At 47.4% G+C, this 18,882-nt stretch overlaps 1 protein-coding gene across 1 annotated transcript in view; it reads right to left on the bottom strand.

The window, feature by feature from the left end:
* The window catches only part of PER2 (period circadian regulator 2), a 101,146-nt gene that overhangs the window by 13,347 nt on the left and 68,917 nt on the right, over nt 1-18,882 (bottom strand). The window contains 5 exon segments of the mRNA XM_040427839.1: nt 1,312-1,668; nt 2,187-2,281; nt 7,076-7,223; nt 9,772-9,862; nt 17,971-18,099. Of these exon segments, the coding sequence (XP_040283773.1) occupies nt 1,312-1,668; nt 2,187-2,281; nt 7,076-7,223; nt 9,772-9,862; nt 17,971-18,099 (820 nt within the window).

Below are 18,882 nucleotides of genomic sequence, written 5' to 3'. Positions count from 1 at the left end.
TTTTATTTTTTGCGGACCGGGTGACTTCAATGGGTTTGTGGTGCGTTTTTTGTGGAATGGACATACGGATGTGGAAAGCACACGGATAATTCGTGTTCTTTCTGCATCCGCATGTCCGTTCTGCACAAAAAGATAGAACATATCCTATGCCTAGCCGCAAAATGCGGACCAGGGACCCACTGAAGTCAATGGGTCTGCACAAAATGCGGATGCAACAAAGTCGTTATCCGTATTTTGCAGATCCTCAATTTGAAGACCGCAAATACATACGGGCGTGTGCATGAGGCTTTAAAAAGAAGAAGTCCAAATTCGTTATAACTAAAAAGAAAACTAAAAATTCAGACAAGGGATATGTTCAAACATTAAGCAAAAAAACAAACATTGGGGCACATTTATTAAGACTGCCGTTTTAGACGCCGGTTTTAATAAAGGTCTTGTGCTGGCGGTGGATCCGCCAAAAGTTATGAAGAGGCGCTGGCCTCTTCATAACTTCAGCGCATCCAGCACCAGTTCTAAATGTAAGACTGCTTCCTAGCCGTTGCGCCGCCATCTGCGCCTGAAATATATTTCAGCTTAGTAAATGACCCCCATTGTGTAGCATTTCTACTGCAAAGTTAATCTTCTATTAGACTAATGAACACATTAGACTCCATTCACACTTGTGTTCAGTTTTTTTTTTATGGGTTTCCACTGAGCTTATTCTTATCAAAAATAACTGAAAGCTGGCAGGCCTTGCCGATATCTATTTGAAAACAGATCTGGCATAGCGGTCTTGAACAGAGCCCATGCATGTTGCTAGACTTAGAGGACTGTTCCAAAACTGTATGTGCTAAAGACAATCCCCATTTTTAACAGCGGCAGGGGCGGACTGGCCATAGACTCAGCGGGCCGATACCCAAGGGGCTGCCTGAGTCCTCTTCATGGCCTCCAGCTGGATACATAATGATCTTATGCACTCAGTAGTAATTAATGCTAGGAACATCAGGTACTTGCACACTTGCCCGTCCCACCTAAACTCAGCTGTATCGCAGACTGCGACGTAGTTGAATACTGGCAGCACTTTAGGACTCTTTGGTTCTGCTGGGGCGGTATTTTGCAGGCTCTACCTACTTCTGTTGTCTTTGCCTACTTGTACCCCCCCCCGCCTTCTTTCAATTTGTTTAGGTTTTTTAAGTTCCCAGTTTGCCCCTGCCATAAAGTATAGGTTTTCTGGCAAGTCCCTGTCACAGAGCTTTACAAGGATAGAACATCTTTGGTAATGATCACATATTTGGCAACATGCATGAAGTAACAAATCCTGGTAATATATACCTGCTTCTGGTTGCAGTTTTTTGTCTCCCACATGTACGATTGTGCTGCTGTAGCTGCAGTGGCTGGTAAGGGAAACCACACTCTCAGCCTTGGCAGCCATAGAAAGCTGTGTGATCCTGGTTCTGGGAACAGGCAGGGACGCAAGGGATGGATGCGGCAGAGAACCTGGCACAGACCGGGATGTGGAAGCAGTTCCAGGAATGGTAGCAGAGTGTCCTATTGGCTGTAGGCCAGGACTAGCGCTTGGCACCCCGGAAATGGGATTAATTGTAGAACTTGGAACAGTCAGAGGGTTCTGAAAGTGGTTCTGGGGAAAGGGTGGCAACTTGTGTGTCATGACTGACAGACGCCGGTCATCTGGATGATGAAACATACAGATAAAATGAATAGGATTTTTGAAACACAAACAAAGAGTGCATAGCAAAGGTAACTAAAGCTCCCCCACCACTACCCCTATTCTCAGGTTTAGGCTACATGCACACGACCGTATGTGTTTTGCGGGCCGCAAAAAAATAATGGATGACATCCATATGCCATCCGTTTTTTTTTTTTGGCGGATCCATTGTAACAATGCCTAAAACGGACAAGAATAGGACATGTTCTATTTTTTTTTTTGCGGGGCTACGGAACGGACATACTGATGCAGACAGCACACTGTGTGCTGTCCGCATTTTTTGCGGACCCATTGAAATGAATGTGTCCACATCCTATCCGCAAAAAACAAAACAAACGGAATGGACACGGAAACAAACAACGTTCGTGTGCATGTAGCCTTAGGCACTTCTGCAACTAGCCTGGAATTTGATGCAATCAAGGCATAAACTGGTATTTACTGGGAAAAATGAGAGATAAGAGCTTCTATTGGCCAAACGCACCTTCTTGCATTGGGATCGGGTCATCGGATGCAAGGTTCTCAAATGACACAACTTCGGGTTTATCAGACACCAAAACACTACAGCTCTCAAGGTATCTAAATATAATAGGGAAATATACATTATGGAGGTTCTCCAGATACATTACTTGTGTATAAAAGTGATCGATATGAGACTAAGTGACATGGAACTGGTTTTAAGAGCAGAGGTCAGCAGGATCAACCATATTAACCCATGTATACTGCCTGGTAAGGCCTCTTTCACACGAGCGTGACGGATTGGCTCAAGGTGCGTTCAGTAAAACTCGCACCATTTTGCAAGCAAGTTCAGTCAGTTTTGTCTGCGATTGCGTTGTTTTTTCCGCGCGGATGCAATGTGTTCTTCACGGTGATAAAAAACCTTGCCTATGAATGCAATGCGTTTTTCACTGAAGCCCCATTCACTTCTATGGGGCCAGGGCTGCGTGAAAAATGCAGAATATAGAACAGGCTGCGTTTTTCAAGCAAAGCACAACTGAGGTGTGAAAAAAACACAGACCTCTTGAAATGAATAGGTCAGGATTCAGTGCGGGTGCTATGCGTTCACTTCACGCATCGCACCTGCGCGGAAAATTCGCTCGTGTGAAAGAGGCCCAAGACTGAAACCTACCTTGTGAAATTGGCTGTGAGAAAAGAGACTTATTTTTTGAGAGAGCTTCAGTGCACTGACGGCAGACCCTTTCCCACTCAGCTTTCCAGTGCTGGCGAGGCCCTCATTTGGATAGAAATTTTTTTTTCTCTGGAACACTACGACAAATTTTCCCAAGACATCATTTTAATCAGCAGGATCAACCCTACACGGCAGTGCACCTGGTTTAAAGAGGTATTCCAGTTACATTAGTTACATAGGATAGGGGAGAACTATTGGATATGAGGGGTCCTACTGCTGGGCACCCCACCGATCACCAGAACTGGGGCCCCGTACCCCCTGAAATGAACGAGTTGCCAGTTGGCCATACATTTATATGATAATTCCAGAGATAGCCGAGCGCTGTACTAGGCAATCTCCCATAGAAATGAATGGAGCAGCCTAACCAGCCACTCCATTCATTTCAGGGGGCTACAGAGGGTACAGGGCAAGCGTACTTGTGATCAGTGGGGGTCCCAGCTATCGGTGTTCTACGATCCCACCGATCTAATAGTTATCCCCTATCCTGTGGATAACAATGTAACCGGAGTACCCCTAAGTAACGCAAGAACAGCATAGAGACCTGCTGCTTTGCAATCCCATGCGTAGCTGTAAGGCACCTTACCAGCAGTTAATCCATACCATGCCCTATCCTGTTTGGTGGCAAACGTCTATAAAGATATATAATTTGCTGAACAGGCACCTGGCCATAAAAAATGATCCACTGAGTTCCATGGGAGGTCACTGTGGTTAGAGGGGTTGCTGTGCTGGGAGAGAGGAGAGGAGCTGCCCCCATCACCTATGGTCAGTAGTAGAAATGTCACCTAAGGCTACATGTACATCTGCGGCAGGGGTACATCTGCATCATAGATCCCAGCAAAAATAAAGGACAAAATGCCATACAGAGAAGTATTTAGTCTGGCAAAGGGCCGGTACTCACATTGGAACCAGACAGACCCCATTATATTGAATAGGATCTGGTAGGCACTGGCAGTGTACGGCATATGCCAGATCCGCCGATTCCGCTATTCTGTTCCTATTCCAGAATTGAATACTGAAATCTAGGTGCAAGTGTGTACCTGGCCTAACATTGTAATCCTGTCCTCGGATGATGAGATGACTGCTCAAACCACCCCCAGCGTACCCAGCACAAGCTGGAACAAAAATCAGTACAAAAAAAAAGTAGTGACAGTAGTGGCCCATTGTGAAAACTATAATAATAATAATAATATATATAATAATATATTTAGGATAAAGACATTCAATAAACAATAAGTCATTTTCCGATTACCTTGAGACGATTTAGAAACGCTTTACCCTTATTTTGCATTAAGCCAGAAGTTGATATAAATACTATTAGATGAGCTGTTCATCACTGAACTCTGAGAAGAGTGACTGACCAACCATCTAATGTGTATGTGGTCCTCCTGACTGACCACCATGATCTGCCATGGGGTAAAAGAATGATTAGGCGCAATGTATTTCAACATACGCAATAATTTGTTCAGGAAGGAGATAAGCCATTGCCAGACAGCTATCCACAGAAAAGAGGATAGCTGACTGGTCAATAGGGGTCTGACCACTAGGACCCTCATCTATGCTAAGAATGGGGGGCCGGTTCCCCTGTCCTGATTGAGAGGCAGGTGGAGCATACGACCTGCTGTCCTATTCATTCTCTACTGCTGGAGGTAGCTGAACTCCGCTATCCCCAGCAGTGCCATAGAGAGTGAATGGGGTGCATGACTGACCTGCCACCCCAGCAGGATGGGGTAACAGGATGCCCATTCTCTGGATTAGTTGGCATTGGACGAACCGCCACCAATGAAGTTGCTTATCTAACTTGCCATGCTTTGTATTCATTCCATATATGACTAGATATACCAAATACCTGCCTCAATGACATCTCTGCACTACTCATTTGAAAAAATAAAAAACCCTCAAACTGGATCATATAGAAGTCACAGAATTTACATTTTTAGGGCCAAATCGCCCCAATATATCATGAATATCACCAGCATTGACTGGGTCAGTTAAGCAAGGTGCAGGAAAGACATCACATCTGTCTCCCTGGTCCTATTTAGTAATTGAGTAAATTCTGGGATCATCAAACTGTGATCTAAAGTGATCATTTTCTCAGGAAAATTCCTACAGGAAACGGTCACCTCTACTATCCTGCCTTGCATATATTCTGCTGCCTTGCCTTGAGGACAGCAACGTATGGTAACAGACCACCTGATTTCCATGGGCTGTCAGTTCTGGGCTAGAATTCAATGCTTTTACTGACAGGGTTCATCTTGCAGTGGTGCGAGGGAGATGAATCAGATGAGACTTGTGGCCCCATCCTCCCCACGACTGGCAGGTTTCTATCCTATGCGTAACAGGAAAGAAACCTGCCAGTCATGGGCATGAGGCAGGGAAAGGCGGAGTAGCAAGTCTCATCAGACTCATCTCCCAGCACTGCGAGATTCGCACTGTCAGAACTGTAAAAGCACTGAATTCTAGCCCATAAGTGACAGCGAGGGCAGCATAGTAGAGGGGACAGGTTCCCTTTAAAAAGAATGAGCTTACTTGCAGTTTACAACTGAAATAGGGGTGGGGAGAATCACATTCAGTACTCCATATACAGTACAGACCAAAAGTTTGGACACACCTTCTCATTCAAAGAGTTTTCTTTATTTTCATGACTATGAAGGCATCAAAACTATGAATTAACACATGTGGAATTATATACATAACAAACAAGTGTGAAACAACTGAAAATATGTCATATTCTAGGTTCTTCAAAGTAGCCACCTTTTGCTTTGATTACTGCTTTGCACACTCTTGGTATTCTCTTGATGAGCTTCAAGAGGTAGTCCCCTGAAATGGTTTTCACTTCACAGGTGTGCCCTGTCACGTTTAATAAGTGGGATTTCTTGCCTTATAAATGGGGTTGGGACCATCAGTTGCGTTGAGGAGAAGTCAGGTGGATACACAGCTGATAGTCCTACTGAATAGACTGTTAGAATTGGTATTATGGCAAGAAAAAAGCAGCTAACAGTCTATTCAGTAGGACTATCAGCTGTGTATCCACCTGACTTCTCCTCAACGCCACTGATGGTCCCAACCCCATTTATAAGGCAAGAAATCCCACTTATTAAACCTGACAGGGCACACCTGTGAAGTGAAAACCATTTCAGGGGACTACCTCTTGAAGCTCATCAAGAGAATGCCAAGAGTGTGCAAAGCAGTAATCAAAGCAAAAGGTGGCTACTTTGAAGAACCTAGAATATGACATATTTTCAGTTGTTTCACACTTGTTTGTTATGTATATAATTCCACATGTGTGAATTCATAGTTTTGATGCCTTCAGTGTGAATCTACAATTTTCATGAAAATAAAGAAAAAACTCTTTGAATGAGAAGGTGTGTCCAAACTTTTGGTCTGTACTGTATACAAATCAATAAATCCATAAAGGGCTGTAATTCTGGTCATTAAAGGGATTTTCCAGGTTCAGGATACTGGTGGCCTAGCCTCAAGACAAGTCGTCAGTAATTTTTGACCTGGGCTGTTTGAAGAGGCCATGGAGCTCATGTGCTGCTAAACAGATATCGCGCAGGTCCCCATATAAACAAGGAAGACCCCACAGTGCACTGCAGTCCAGTCAAGCAGTTGATCGGCGGGGGTGCCAGCTATCTGACATTGATGGCCTACACATGCTGACTCATTTTAACTGTACTTTAAATATTAAAGGGGTTGTCTAACTTCAGTAAGTGGCATTTGTCATGTAGAGAAAGTTAATACAAGGCACTTACTAATGTACTGTTATTATCCGTATTGCCTCCTTTGCTGGCTAGATTCATTTTTCCATTACATTGAACGCTGCTCGTTCCCATGGTTACGAGCATCCTGTGATCCATCAGTGGTGGTCGTGCTTGCACACTATAGGAATAAGTGCAGACCTCTCTGGTGGCCGGGACCATGGGAGCGCACGTAAGCTGGTGTTTTCCCTACAGTGTGCAAGCATGGCCACTGCTGCTGGATTGCACGGTGGTCGTAACCATGGAAACAAGCAGAGTATAATGTGATGGGGAAAATAAATCAAGCCAACAAAGGAAGCAATATGGACAATCACAATACATTAGTAAGTGCCTTGTATTAACTTTCTCTACATGATAAATGCCATTTGCTGAAGTGAGACAACCCCTTTAATCTATATTCATTGATTCCATAAAACATGCTCTCACCTGATAACGCTGTCCAGGCAGTTTATTTGTTGGTAAGAGTAGGGGGGCTGCTTTGCTGGCACCGGCTGACTCTGTGGGGGGCAGGCAGCAACTCCTGAACCTTCACTATTAATGTCTTTGCTGCAGCCATTCCCACTATGGCTGGCACCTGAGAGGAAAGAAAGTAACATGTGTAAAACAGACTAAATCATGATCTTTACGGCTGAAAGTGTTACAACATGTTCTAGCAGGAAGTAGCCCGTCCATCCGAGGTACCATGTTCTAACGGTACACGTATGAGCCGTGTCACTTCATGTAGCCGAGCCGATGTTATTTCATGGTTCACAGATTATAAATCTAGATAGCTGAATGACTTTGGTTAGATAATTGGTGGGGATCTCAGTACTACGACCCCCACTGATTAAAGCCTTTGATACAGTATGTCACTATGAAATTGCCCCCAGCTCCGACAATGTAACCTAGACCTGAAGACATGCATACTCTGAACCAAATGGAAACGTCATGCTGGTCCCAGTTGTTACCAACCACTGTTAGATATATGGGGAGAATTCATCACACTCTGCACTCTAGAATTCTGGCTATTAAGTCATAAAACAAGGCTTTTGCAACTTTGTCGGCCTTTTTGTGCTACAAATGTCAACTTTGTTTTGCATTTTTACACCACTGATTCCAGTTTTGAAAAGAGGGCATGGTTAACTATGTTAATTAGCTTCGCTCCGGCTTTAGGATTACGACTTAAAGGGGTTATGCCAAGATTGATGTAAAAAAATGAAAATCAGTCATCATATAGTACATGGCAATCTCTTTCTAACTATGCTAGAACCAGCCCTGTACCTCATAGGTCCAGAGATCTCCACATTCACTGCTCCAATTGTTCTGCTACATTATCTTCAGCCTGGCAGCTCTGCGGATGTGTCCTTTCTGCTGCAGCTCTCTCCCTATAACCACCACAGCTTCTAACAGAACATATGGCTGTTGGCAATTGAAGATTTACCACAGGAAAACTAAAGGGGCAGTAAACTGAGTAAAACTTCGCTTTTAATAAATTAAGGAGATAAAATAGCCCCTACTAGACTAACAACAAATAAGACGTGCCCATAAGAGGCACAATACACAGACATATAAATCACTCGGGAAAAAAAAAAAAAGGGGGGACAAGGTGGAAGGTCATCATCCTAGCAGACACCACCACACTGGGTCTTGCTACACAGTGTGCTTACAGCCACCCTCGACCGCAGCCAATACCAAGCTTAGTCACAGACTGATCAAAGCGAACACATAGCCCCGTGTCCCCTGAAGAATCCTGGGCTCCAATTGAAGAAACGCGTCGGGACACTTAAGTATGCCCCCGCCCTGACTCCTTCTGGACGTCTGGGTGGTGATATACCCCCCCCCTTCTTTTTCTGTGTTCATTACATATATCATCACTGTATTCCAAAGCAGCACCCTGTTCCCCTTTTGTCTATGACTAGGGCCTAACTAGGGTTATTTATCAGGATCAGTGTTCCTGTCTGGGCCACCCCTTGCGGGGTTTTTTGGACCCCGTCCTTTGGATACCTTATAGGGTTTACAGGACAAGTAGGGAGGTACTAGGGCCAGAGGGCAATATACACCGTCACCCCTATCGCCCATATTGACCTTCCACCTTGTCCCCCCTTTTTTTTTTTTCCCGAGTGATTTATATGTCTGTGTATTGTGCCTCTTATGGGCACGTCTTATTTGTTGTTAGTCTAGTAGGGGCTATTTTATCTCCTTAATTTATTAAAAGCGAAGTTTTACTCAGTTTACTGCCCCTTTAGTTTTCCTATTGTATTATTTGAGCAGTATATCAGGGAGGCTCTGACTGCCCCTCCTGTACGACCACTATTTGTGTGAAGATTTACCACCTAACTGTTTTGCCGAAGCCCAGCTCCAGCAGTGGACTAAGGAACTACCTGAATGGTAGCAGCTAGAAACATGCAACTGGTCTTGTTTGAAATCCCAAGCTCATGACATCCCAAGCTTTCAGACAATACCAGGATGACAGCAATATGTACAGGACAGGGGAAGATATCACTGATAGAAAACCGGGATGCTGTGAATGCAGCTGAAAGTGAAAGTAACATCAGGTTTCACACGCGAGTATTCCCGACCCGATTTCTAACAGTAATTTCTCCTCTGTTACTTGGACTTTAGCTGTCATTTTGGTATTGTATGAAAGCCTGGAAAGTCAGCTTTCAAAAAAGATCAGTTGCATCTTTCTAGGAGTTGCATCTTTCAGGAGATGTAGCATCTAAAGCAGCCCTCCCGCTCCAGTTAGCTACTTTTCCCACTGCCCGAGCTGGACTCGGGCAAAAAATAATTAGGCGGTTAAATCGGTTCTCCGGGAATTAAGAAAATGAAAATACTTAAATATTACTTTATGATAAATATATTCCCAAATACCTTTCATTAGTTATAATGGCTCGTTTTGTCTGGGGAGTAATGATTAGGAGAAACAAAATGGCCGCTGTCCTATTAGTACACCAGAAACCTGTCCTAATCACACAGTAGGACAAGTTACTTCACAACACTGACCTAAAGCACTGTCTCATCCTCCTCTCTGCTCTACTTGCATTGAATTGAAAAAGCAGTTTGGAAGTGGTCAAGTAACCTCATTCTCCATGTGGTAATAGTAGGTGGAAAACCTCTAGGTCACATGCCATGTCATTTCATACCTGCTGCAGGGCTGCCCTCACCGCTCTGGCGACCTTTAACCTTCATACTGCTGGAGCCCAGATCTTTTGATCCACGACCTGGATCTGTACCCTGCAAGAATATAGAAAGGATTTTATATAATCACTACAATATGCAGCCATTGCATCAGTAATAGATCAAAGTAGTCAACTTACACTAGGAGACGTGTAAAAATAGGCGAATAGAGAAAACCGTGCTGTTCCCTACGGCAGCAAACTGATAACGTCATATTCAAAGTTTCGCCAACACACTCATTGATTCACTATCTGCTGGCAAATTGATTCCTCTGCTATATTCTAGGAGGTAGCAAATTGGATGATCAATTCCCACATATCTATTTAAAACAGCGTGGTTCTTGCTTGCGCTACTTTTCTTACATGACCTCCTGAGCTAGTTTCTATTTAAAGGGACTTTTCTTCTGATTACAATATCCTCGGAATAGGTCATCAGTACCAGATTGGTGGTTGTGGACCCCTGCTGATCAGATTTTCAAGAAGGTAGCAGCGCTCACAGTAGCATCACAACCTTCTTGCAGCTTTTCTTAGGCCATGTGACCTCACATTCATTGGTCACATGGCCTACGCGCAGCTCAGCCCCATGGAAGTAAATACCAAGTACAGCCGGTACATAATGTACGGCGCAATGCTTGGTTGGCAGAGAGAAAGCTACTGCGAGTGCCAGTCTCCTTAACCAGCTGATCAGTGAGGACCTTTACCGATCATACACGGATGACCTATAAGTTTTATGGTCCATGGTAGCGGAATCCATAACAGAATTCTTAGATAACCCGAACGTAGTTCGCCGAACTTGAAAAAGGAAGTTCGCTCAACCCTAGTCAACAATCCAAAAGTTTTGGAAAAGTCCATCAAAGAGGAGCTTTCATCTGTTTTACCTATAAGAGCTAAATACCTGTACTTGCGGGGTACCCCCCCGCTAATGCTGCCACCCAGGAAAAACCTCCCTGGCTGTAGTGCTCTCTGATGTGATTGGATCGCGCCACAGCCAGGGAGAAGGAGACGTCCATTGGGAAACCCTGGCATCTCCTCCTCCCTGTTCCGATGCTCAGTATTTACATACTGAGCGCGAAAACTTCAGGAGGGCGCAGCGGGGCGTAGGAGCGATGTTTGAAAAAAAAAAACAGGTGGCAGCATCAGCGGGGGGTACGGCGCAAGTACAGGTAAAGGTATTTAGCTCCTATAAGTAAAACAGATGAAAGGTCCTCTTTAACCTTGTGTTTTAGTAACGCCTTGTATTCTTCATGTAATAATTCTGGAGCCTCTTTTCTTATGACTCTATGACGTGCCACTATTATATTATTCATGCTAGCAATTATGAATGAATTACTAGTAGGTTGCAATGGAGGTCCAGATGGGTCACCAGTCACCACTGTCAGCACCGATTGGATAGTGTCAGACATGTGCATGGATACACCCCAACTGGTAACACCCATCTGGACCTTCATTGCAAACTGCTAGTAATTCATTCATAACTTCTAGTAGAAATAAAGGAATGGCACAACATAGAGACATAAGAATATATTCTCCTGAACTGTTATTACATGGGGAATACAAAAAGTTATTAAAACAGATACGTCAGAAGCGATTACTCTACGAGGAGTTTGTGCAAGCAGAAGACTGTTCTTACTAATAATATACAGGCAGCAGTGCATCTAACACTGCACTTTAGGGTCCATTCACACATCCGCAAAACAAGGACACCGGCCATGTGCGTTCAACATTTTGCGGACCGCACATGGCCGGCACTATGATAGAAATGCCTATTCTTGTCCGTGGCTGCGGACAAGAATAAGACATGCTCTATCTTTTTTGCAGGGCCATGGAACGGAAGTGTTGTCCGTGTGCTGTCCGCATCTTTGAAATGAATGGGTCCGCACCTGTTCCGCAAAATTGCAGAACGGAAGCGGACCCATTCATGTGGACGTGTGAATGGACCCTTATACAGAAGAATTCTCCATGATGGCTGCACAATATCATACGCATTACTACAGCAGTAATGAGTCAGCCTGTCTGTACACACCGGACACACACACACTGCATGCTGCAGTCACACATCACACACGTATCAAACAAACTACTGCGCTCCGAACACCCACTCATCACTTCAAAATAGCACGCCCCACTGGTGGTGACGCACACAGCCTTTGCAGGCTTCAGGCTTGACGCACATTCATGCTAACACTCCGTGGGCTGCTCACACACAGCATGTAAGGGGGGAGCATAAAGAGGGGGCATGCAGCAGCAAGACTGGGGAAGTCCTCTAGGCAGGTTCATTATAGTGATCTGTGGTGAGTAAAGGAGATTTTGTATAACTTGCCAGTATAATCTATTTCTCGCTCTTTATTGGGGGACAAAGGAACTGTGGTATAGCTATGTCCTCTAGGAGGCGTTGACACTAGTAAAAGCTGTTAGCTCCTCCCTTGGCAGCTATACCCCCTCCAGCCTGGAGAGAGAGCTTCCGTTTGTGTACAAGCAGTAGGAGAAGCAAGCCAACCAAGAAAAAACATGGAAAACCAATCATGCCAAAAGGACCCAACGGGGTTCTAACCAGCAACAGCTACAACTGTGGAAGGACAACAATACTGGGTGGGTGCTGTGTCCCCCAATGAAGAGCGAGAAAGAGATTTTACTGGTAAGTTATACAAAATCTCCTTTTCTCGCTCATATTCATTGGGGGACACAGGAACCGTGGGACATTCAAAAGCAGTCCACAGGGAGGGAAAAACCACAGACCCATGGAAGCACGCGTCCCTGCAGTCATCTAAGAAACTGCCGCCTGCAAGACCATGTGGCCTAAGGCCGCGTCCGCCGATGCAAAAGTATGCATCTGGTAAATGTTCGTGAATGTGTGTAAGGAGGACCAGTAGCGCCGTACACAACTGTGCAGCCGAAGTGCGATTCCTCCGAGCCCAAGAAGCGCCCACCGCTCTGTGGAGTGAGCCGTGACACCTAAGGGCGGAACTCTGCTTTGGGCGCGGTATGCTTCAGCAATTGCAGACCGGATCTAGCGGCGACCGCAACCATGGAAGCCGCCAATCCCTTCAAGGAACCTTCAGAATGACAAAAAGGGGCCCGTACGGCGGAAGGGACCGGAGGCTGCTAAATAGATCTTCAGAGCTCTGACAACATCCAAATGGTGTAACTCCTCTCCTGTAGGGTGTGAAGGAGAAGGACACAGTGAGGGAAGGCAATTTCCTCATTAATATGGAAGTCAGAAACCACCTTCGGAAAAAAAGAAGGAAAGAATGGACAGGCCAGGGAACCACCTTGTCCCTATAAATAACCAGGAAGAGTTCTCTGCAAGAGAGCGCCGCCAACTCAGACACCCGCCTGATGGAAGTGATGGCGACCAGAAAAACTACTTTCCAGGACAGGAGTCGGAGAGAAATCTCCCACAAGGGCTCCAAGGGGGAGCCTGGAGCAGCAGAGAGGACTAAATTCAGATCCCAAGGCGGTAAGGAGGACGATACGGAAGAACCGTATGTGCCCCTCCCTGAAGAAAAGACCTTACAAGCCCCAGGGGGCCAGAGGGCGATGGAAAGGATAGAAGCGCCGAAACCTGACCCTTGAAAGAGCTAAGGGCCAGACCAAGGTCCAACCCTGATTGTAGAGAGGAACAGGACCGTGGAGAGAGAAAAAACGAAGTGGCGGAAAATTTCAGCTTTCACAGAAAACCTGGAAGGACCTCCAGGTCCCGTGAGAGATTCCGAACGAGGTAGGCATGCTGATGACATCCGCCGAACTGAAGGACGACCGGACTGAAAGAAGGTCATCTCTGAGTGGCAGACTAAGGACGTCTCCCAGAAGGGGCACGAGGTCCACGTACCACGTGCGACGGCCAATCCCCGGGGGCGACTTGGATAGTCGGAATACCCTCCATCCTGAATTTCCGTAGAACTTTGGGTAGGAGGGGGAAGGGGGGAAAACGTAAAGGTGGGAGAACCCCTGCCAAGGGGATATCAGGGCGTCCACGCCGCAAGCTTCCGGATCTCCTGCTCGGGAGAGAAAGGTGGAAGCTTCTGAGTGAGTCTCGAGGCCCTCAAGTCCACCCGGGCGACTCCAACACAGACAGGCCGTCTCAAACACCTTCCGCAGTCCGGGAATACAGAAGGGGGAGGCCGGTCCGTTCTGTTCGAGGAGGAAGAATAGAAGGGTGTTCCGTTCCATGAATGGAACGTCTATCAGCGTGACAAGACGTGACAGCACCCCTGCTGTGTGTGGCGTGGGGAGTCTCGTAGTCTACCCCCGGAATGGCCATTGGAAAGGAAGATCACCAGAGGGCTGACGTGACCAGAGACATTAGTCATGTCTTGAGAGGGAATGTAGATACAGGTAGCACACCCACCAATGGGAACAATTCACCTGTACAAGGAGAGATGTGGAGTGCGCCACCGCCCACCAGCCGGGTCCGGCACTCTGGAAATAGAAGTCCACAAAAAGAATACCCCATGCAAATTCAGATGCAACCAAGGATTTAGTGGCTGTGAGCCACAACAGTATCGCTAAGCCATGGCACCATACTGCCCCATTTAAGTAGAGCTAGCCTCAACACTGTACCTTGGAAGGGCTCTGAACAGGAGCAACAGCAAGCTAGCGTCAGGGTAAAACCCCCGGCTGAGTGGAAATACAGAGTCAGTGAACACTCAACTCGCTGGAACGTACTCCCCATCATATGCGCACTGGCGTATTGATGAGAACAATATCATGACCGACTGGAAATGAGGGGGCCCATGGAGATGGGTGGTGTCTAGGACACATAAGTGTTGCAGGCAACCCCTCTGGGAGGACAGAGGATGTCACAACCATGCTCTAAACCAGCACCGAACGATAAGAAGGATACAATGTGGAAACAGCTACCGTATCCACTGGCGGCACCGATACGCCACTAGATGCAGAGCACCGGCACCCGTGATATCGACGCCACGCCCCAGTGTGAAAGAAGCTAAGGCATCTAGAGCCGTGGCCTAGGTGAACTGCAGCAACCCAAGATGCTTAGGTATTCCCCTGTAGCGGATAACTTGTGAAAGTGGGAATGCAACAGGAAACACGGTGATGGAGAAGGCTAATGAATACGGCAGGTACAGAACCCAGTGGAGATGCAATACCGTCACCTACCAAAGGGGGAATGCATACGTCCAGCACTGAAAACCAGTGTAACTGTACTTAGTCCACCTACACAAGGGACAATATTTAAGGCAAGGACTGTATCCCGTAGTAGTGTAATTACTCAGTCTATGGAAGCAGTAATTCATACAACAAGTACTGCTAGCGGAAGTGGCAATGCATACAGCAGGAACTGAATGCAATGGTAGAGAGATACGCCATCTATGGAAGGGAGTAATGCATATGGCGAATCCAGTACACCGTGAGGGTGCAATTACTCCGCCTAAGGAAGGGGTAATGCCTACGGTAAACACTGTAACCGGTGATAATGCCATAAGCCACCTATGGAAGAGGCTAATGCATACGGTACGTACTGTACCCAGTGGGAATGCGATTCCGTCCCCTATGGAAACAGCGCTCTAGCAGATAGTTCACCTATGGAAGGATGCAGTAGTGGAGCAATACTCCGCCTGAGGAAAGGGGGTAATGCAGACGACAAGAACTGCTGGCTACCATGGACGCCATCATGGAAAATTGCAACGGATTCGAGTCAGAGCCCGAATCCCCGATTCCCCCCTCGGACCGAACCTCTCCAGGGATGGGAGGGTGCGTCTGAGCGAGACCCTAGGAAGGAAAGGTGGGGGTGCGGAGTGACCGAGGAGAAATATGTTCTGCTCTGGCCCGCTTGTGCGCAGTTCTACCTCTATGAAACTTGCCCATGGCAGTTGCAGGCTACGCCGGTGGGGATATATCAACCAAACTACCCAGAGGGTGGCGTGGGAACTAGAGGTCCATCCACTGGATTGCGTAGATGGAGCTATGTCAACCAAACGACTCCGGAGGGTGGATTGGGAACTTCCAGAGGTTCTCCACTGAATCGCGCAGGTGGAGAATTATCAATCAAACTACCCAGAGGGTGGAGTGGGAACTAGAGGTCCATCCACCGGATTGCGTAGACGGAGCTATGTCAAACAAACGACCCCAGAGGATGGATTGGGAACTTCCAGAGGTTCTGCACTGGATCGCGCAGGTGGATAATTGTCAACCAAACGGCCCCGGAGGACGGATTGGGTACTAGAGGTCCATCCACCGGATTGCGTAGATGGAGCTATGTCAAACAAACGACCCCAGAGGATGGATTGGGAACTTCCAGAGGTTCTGCACTGGATCGCGCAGGTGGATAATTGTCAACCAAACGGCCCCGGACGACGGATTGGGTACTAGAGGTCCTTGTGAAGTGCGCTAGAGAACTATCAACCACACGACCCGGAGGGAGGATTGGAATACTTCAGCTGTTCTCCCTGAATCTGCGCAGGTGGAGGATAATCAACAACGATCCTGAAGGCGGATTGGGAACTATGAGAGGTCCTCCCTAGTCCGGTGTAGGACACGGGCCCAGCCTGGTACCACATAGACAGGGTGGTCCTGCGGTCATGAGGGCTGAGGAGGGGAGCCCGTATAACGCGCATTTATTTTTTATTTTTATTGAAAAATGGGCAGAGAGACAGGAAGGGGTTAACTGCTTCAACTAAGGCACATTGCACTGGAGATAGAACCCCCAGAATGTCGGTTGCCGACCTAGAGAGGTGGCTGGCCAGAAAGGGTTAAGCTGCCTTTTATAGGACCGGGGGCGGGGCCCAGCGGCTTCTGGGGGGAGTGAGTGAGGCGGGAAAAATTTGCGCCGGATTGCACCCCACCCCCATACCTGTGGATATAGCTGCGGCCTAGTAAGCAGTAAAGCTGGGCCTAAGTTTATGCGCACGGCCGACCGGGAGCCTGTCGGTCGGCCGGGGCGCAGAGGGACCTGAATAGTCAGACAGAAGCGGCCGCTTGTACTCACCGGCCGGGGGTGTTCACCCCACAAGCTGGGAAGAACGGGGGCCGGATCTCTTGCAGTGCCCGGCCAATCGTCCGGGCGTTAACCCTTCTGGAGCGGCAGAGGTAGCTGCGGGACTGGCCGGGGACAACGGTGCTCGAGAGGGCAGCTCACTCCCTCACCTGCGCATTACATATAGTGGAGCTTCCTCCGCTCCTTCCCTGCCTGTCCGACCGGTGCATGGTCCCGGTCCGCAGCGGCGCGCGCGGCCTCCCGTTCTGTCTGGTTATTAACCCCTTAACTGCCCGTAGCTGACAGCAACTCCGCTGTAGAGGGGGAGTGAGAGTGGGTCTTGGGCTACAATAAATAAAGCCCTGTGATAAAACAATTGTCTCCTGGGACTTGAACTATATTCAAAGCGCATTACTCTGTTAACCCTAGAAAAACTTCTAGCCACCCTTAGGGGACCAGAACCTCCGATCTTCTGATAGCATGTCCCACAGACTAATACCGAATTAGGCTTATCCACATGACTGTTGAGTGGAGCTTCCTCTTTTAACACCAAGAGGGAGGGAGGGGGGAGGAGAGGGTTAACATACTCACCTAGTCCCGTGTACTCATCTCATCTTCCAACTCTTCTCTTCACCCTCCCCAAGTGGGCCTATAAGGTCACCTTCTCCAGCAGGGTCACCTCCTCAGCAGCTGGCACCGGAGTGGCAGGAGTCTGGTATGTCGGGAGGGTCTTCTCTTTGGCGGACCTAGGTGACCCTTTGGCTGGCGGGAGCAGGGGAGCGAGGCTGCCCTGGTCCACCTTGTCTTCTTGTGGGGGGAGGAGGAAGCGTGGCGGATCAACGCTGGCGTGCTCTCCCCGGGAGAACAGGAAGGCGAGGCGACCACTGTCTCCCACCTAAAAGATGAGAAAAAATAAATAAACTAAAATAAAAAATCTTCAGGAGATCCCTGCAGAGCAGGGAGGTCTTGCCTCCTATTGACACTAGAAAAAACTGAAGCTCTCTCTCCAGGCTGGAGGGGGTATAGCTGCCAGGGGAGGAGCTAACAGCTTTTACTAGTGGCAGCGCCTCCTAGAGGACATAGCTATACACACGGTTCCTGTGTCCCCCAATGAATATGAGCGAGAAAAGGGATTATGGACCAGACGAGGGGGGCGACAATGCTCATGCATGAAGACAAGTAAAGGGGGGATTAAAACAGACAACTTCAATCCCACCACTCATTCCACTTACACATTTCTCTTTAATGTCCTCATTGAGGTTCCCATTACTGTCGCTGGATGAGGCGCCACTCATTGGGTTTTCATGGGATCCATTGCTGCCCAAACTCCCATATCCACTGGAGCCGCTATTATGGACAGGCTGAGTGGAGACAAAGAACACGCATTAGGCAGTCTTACATTCAGGTAGGAAGCAACCTGAAGATTTCCCTCAAACGGTTTACATTTCCAGAAATGACGAACAATCGGCCTGCGTTGGCCAGTGAACTACAGACTGACATAAAACAGCAGCATGTGCATTAAGGGGACAAGGGCAGTCATGAACATTTTGCATTCCTACAGCCCTAGAGTTGTTCACTACTGAAATGCATGCCGGATACCCGACCTATAATAATAAAAGTATGTATTCCTTATTACTATTAGAAGGATAAAGGCTTATGTACATGCTGAAACCCTGTGAGCTGAATTTCAGACTGATGCATTGTAGCAAACAGTCAGACGTGTGAGGGGCCGAACTGGCTAGACGACATATCAATGTATCCACTGAGAGCAGGACTAGGTCTGTACAGGGCTTCAGTCTAGGCCCCCCCCTGATCCAGTGCCGCTGCTCGGTCCCCTCCCTGGGCTGCAGCCAGTAGCGTATTGTTGTGGCTGCAGCAGTGACGTCCTATACAGTGGCCTCAGCAGTGTACAGCACATGACCACCTAGGGATTGCCTGGAGTCTGGCAAGAGGAAAGAGCAGTCACTGTACGCGGTTTTATAATTTTATCAGGGAACAGGCTGTTTCTGTACATAAAAAAAATAACGTGGGAAAACCCCCTTTAAGCCTCTGTACATGTGTTCACATTAACTGACCGGAAACTACTACTAAATCATACAAGTGAGAAAACACCTATAAAGCCTCCTGCATGCGACCGTATACGT

The sequence above is a fragment of the Bufo bufo genome, chromosome 4 (assembly GCF_905171765.1).
Source record: "Bufo bufo chromosome 4, aBufBuf1.1, whole genome shotgun sequence".
Lineage (NCBI taxonomy): Eukaryota > Metazoa > Chordata > Amphibia > Anura > Bufonidae > Bufo > Bufo bufo.
Note: the sequence above shows the minus strand (reverse complement) of the source record. Positions and strands in the feature narration are given on the sequence as shown.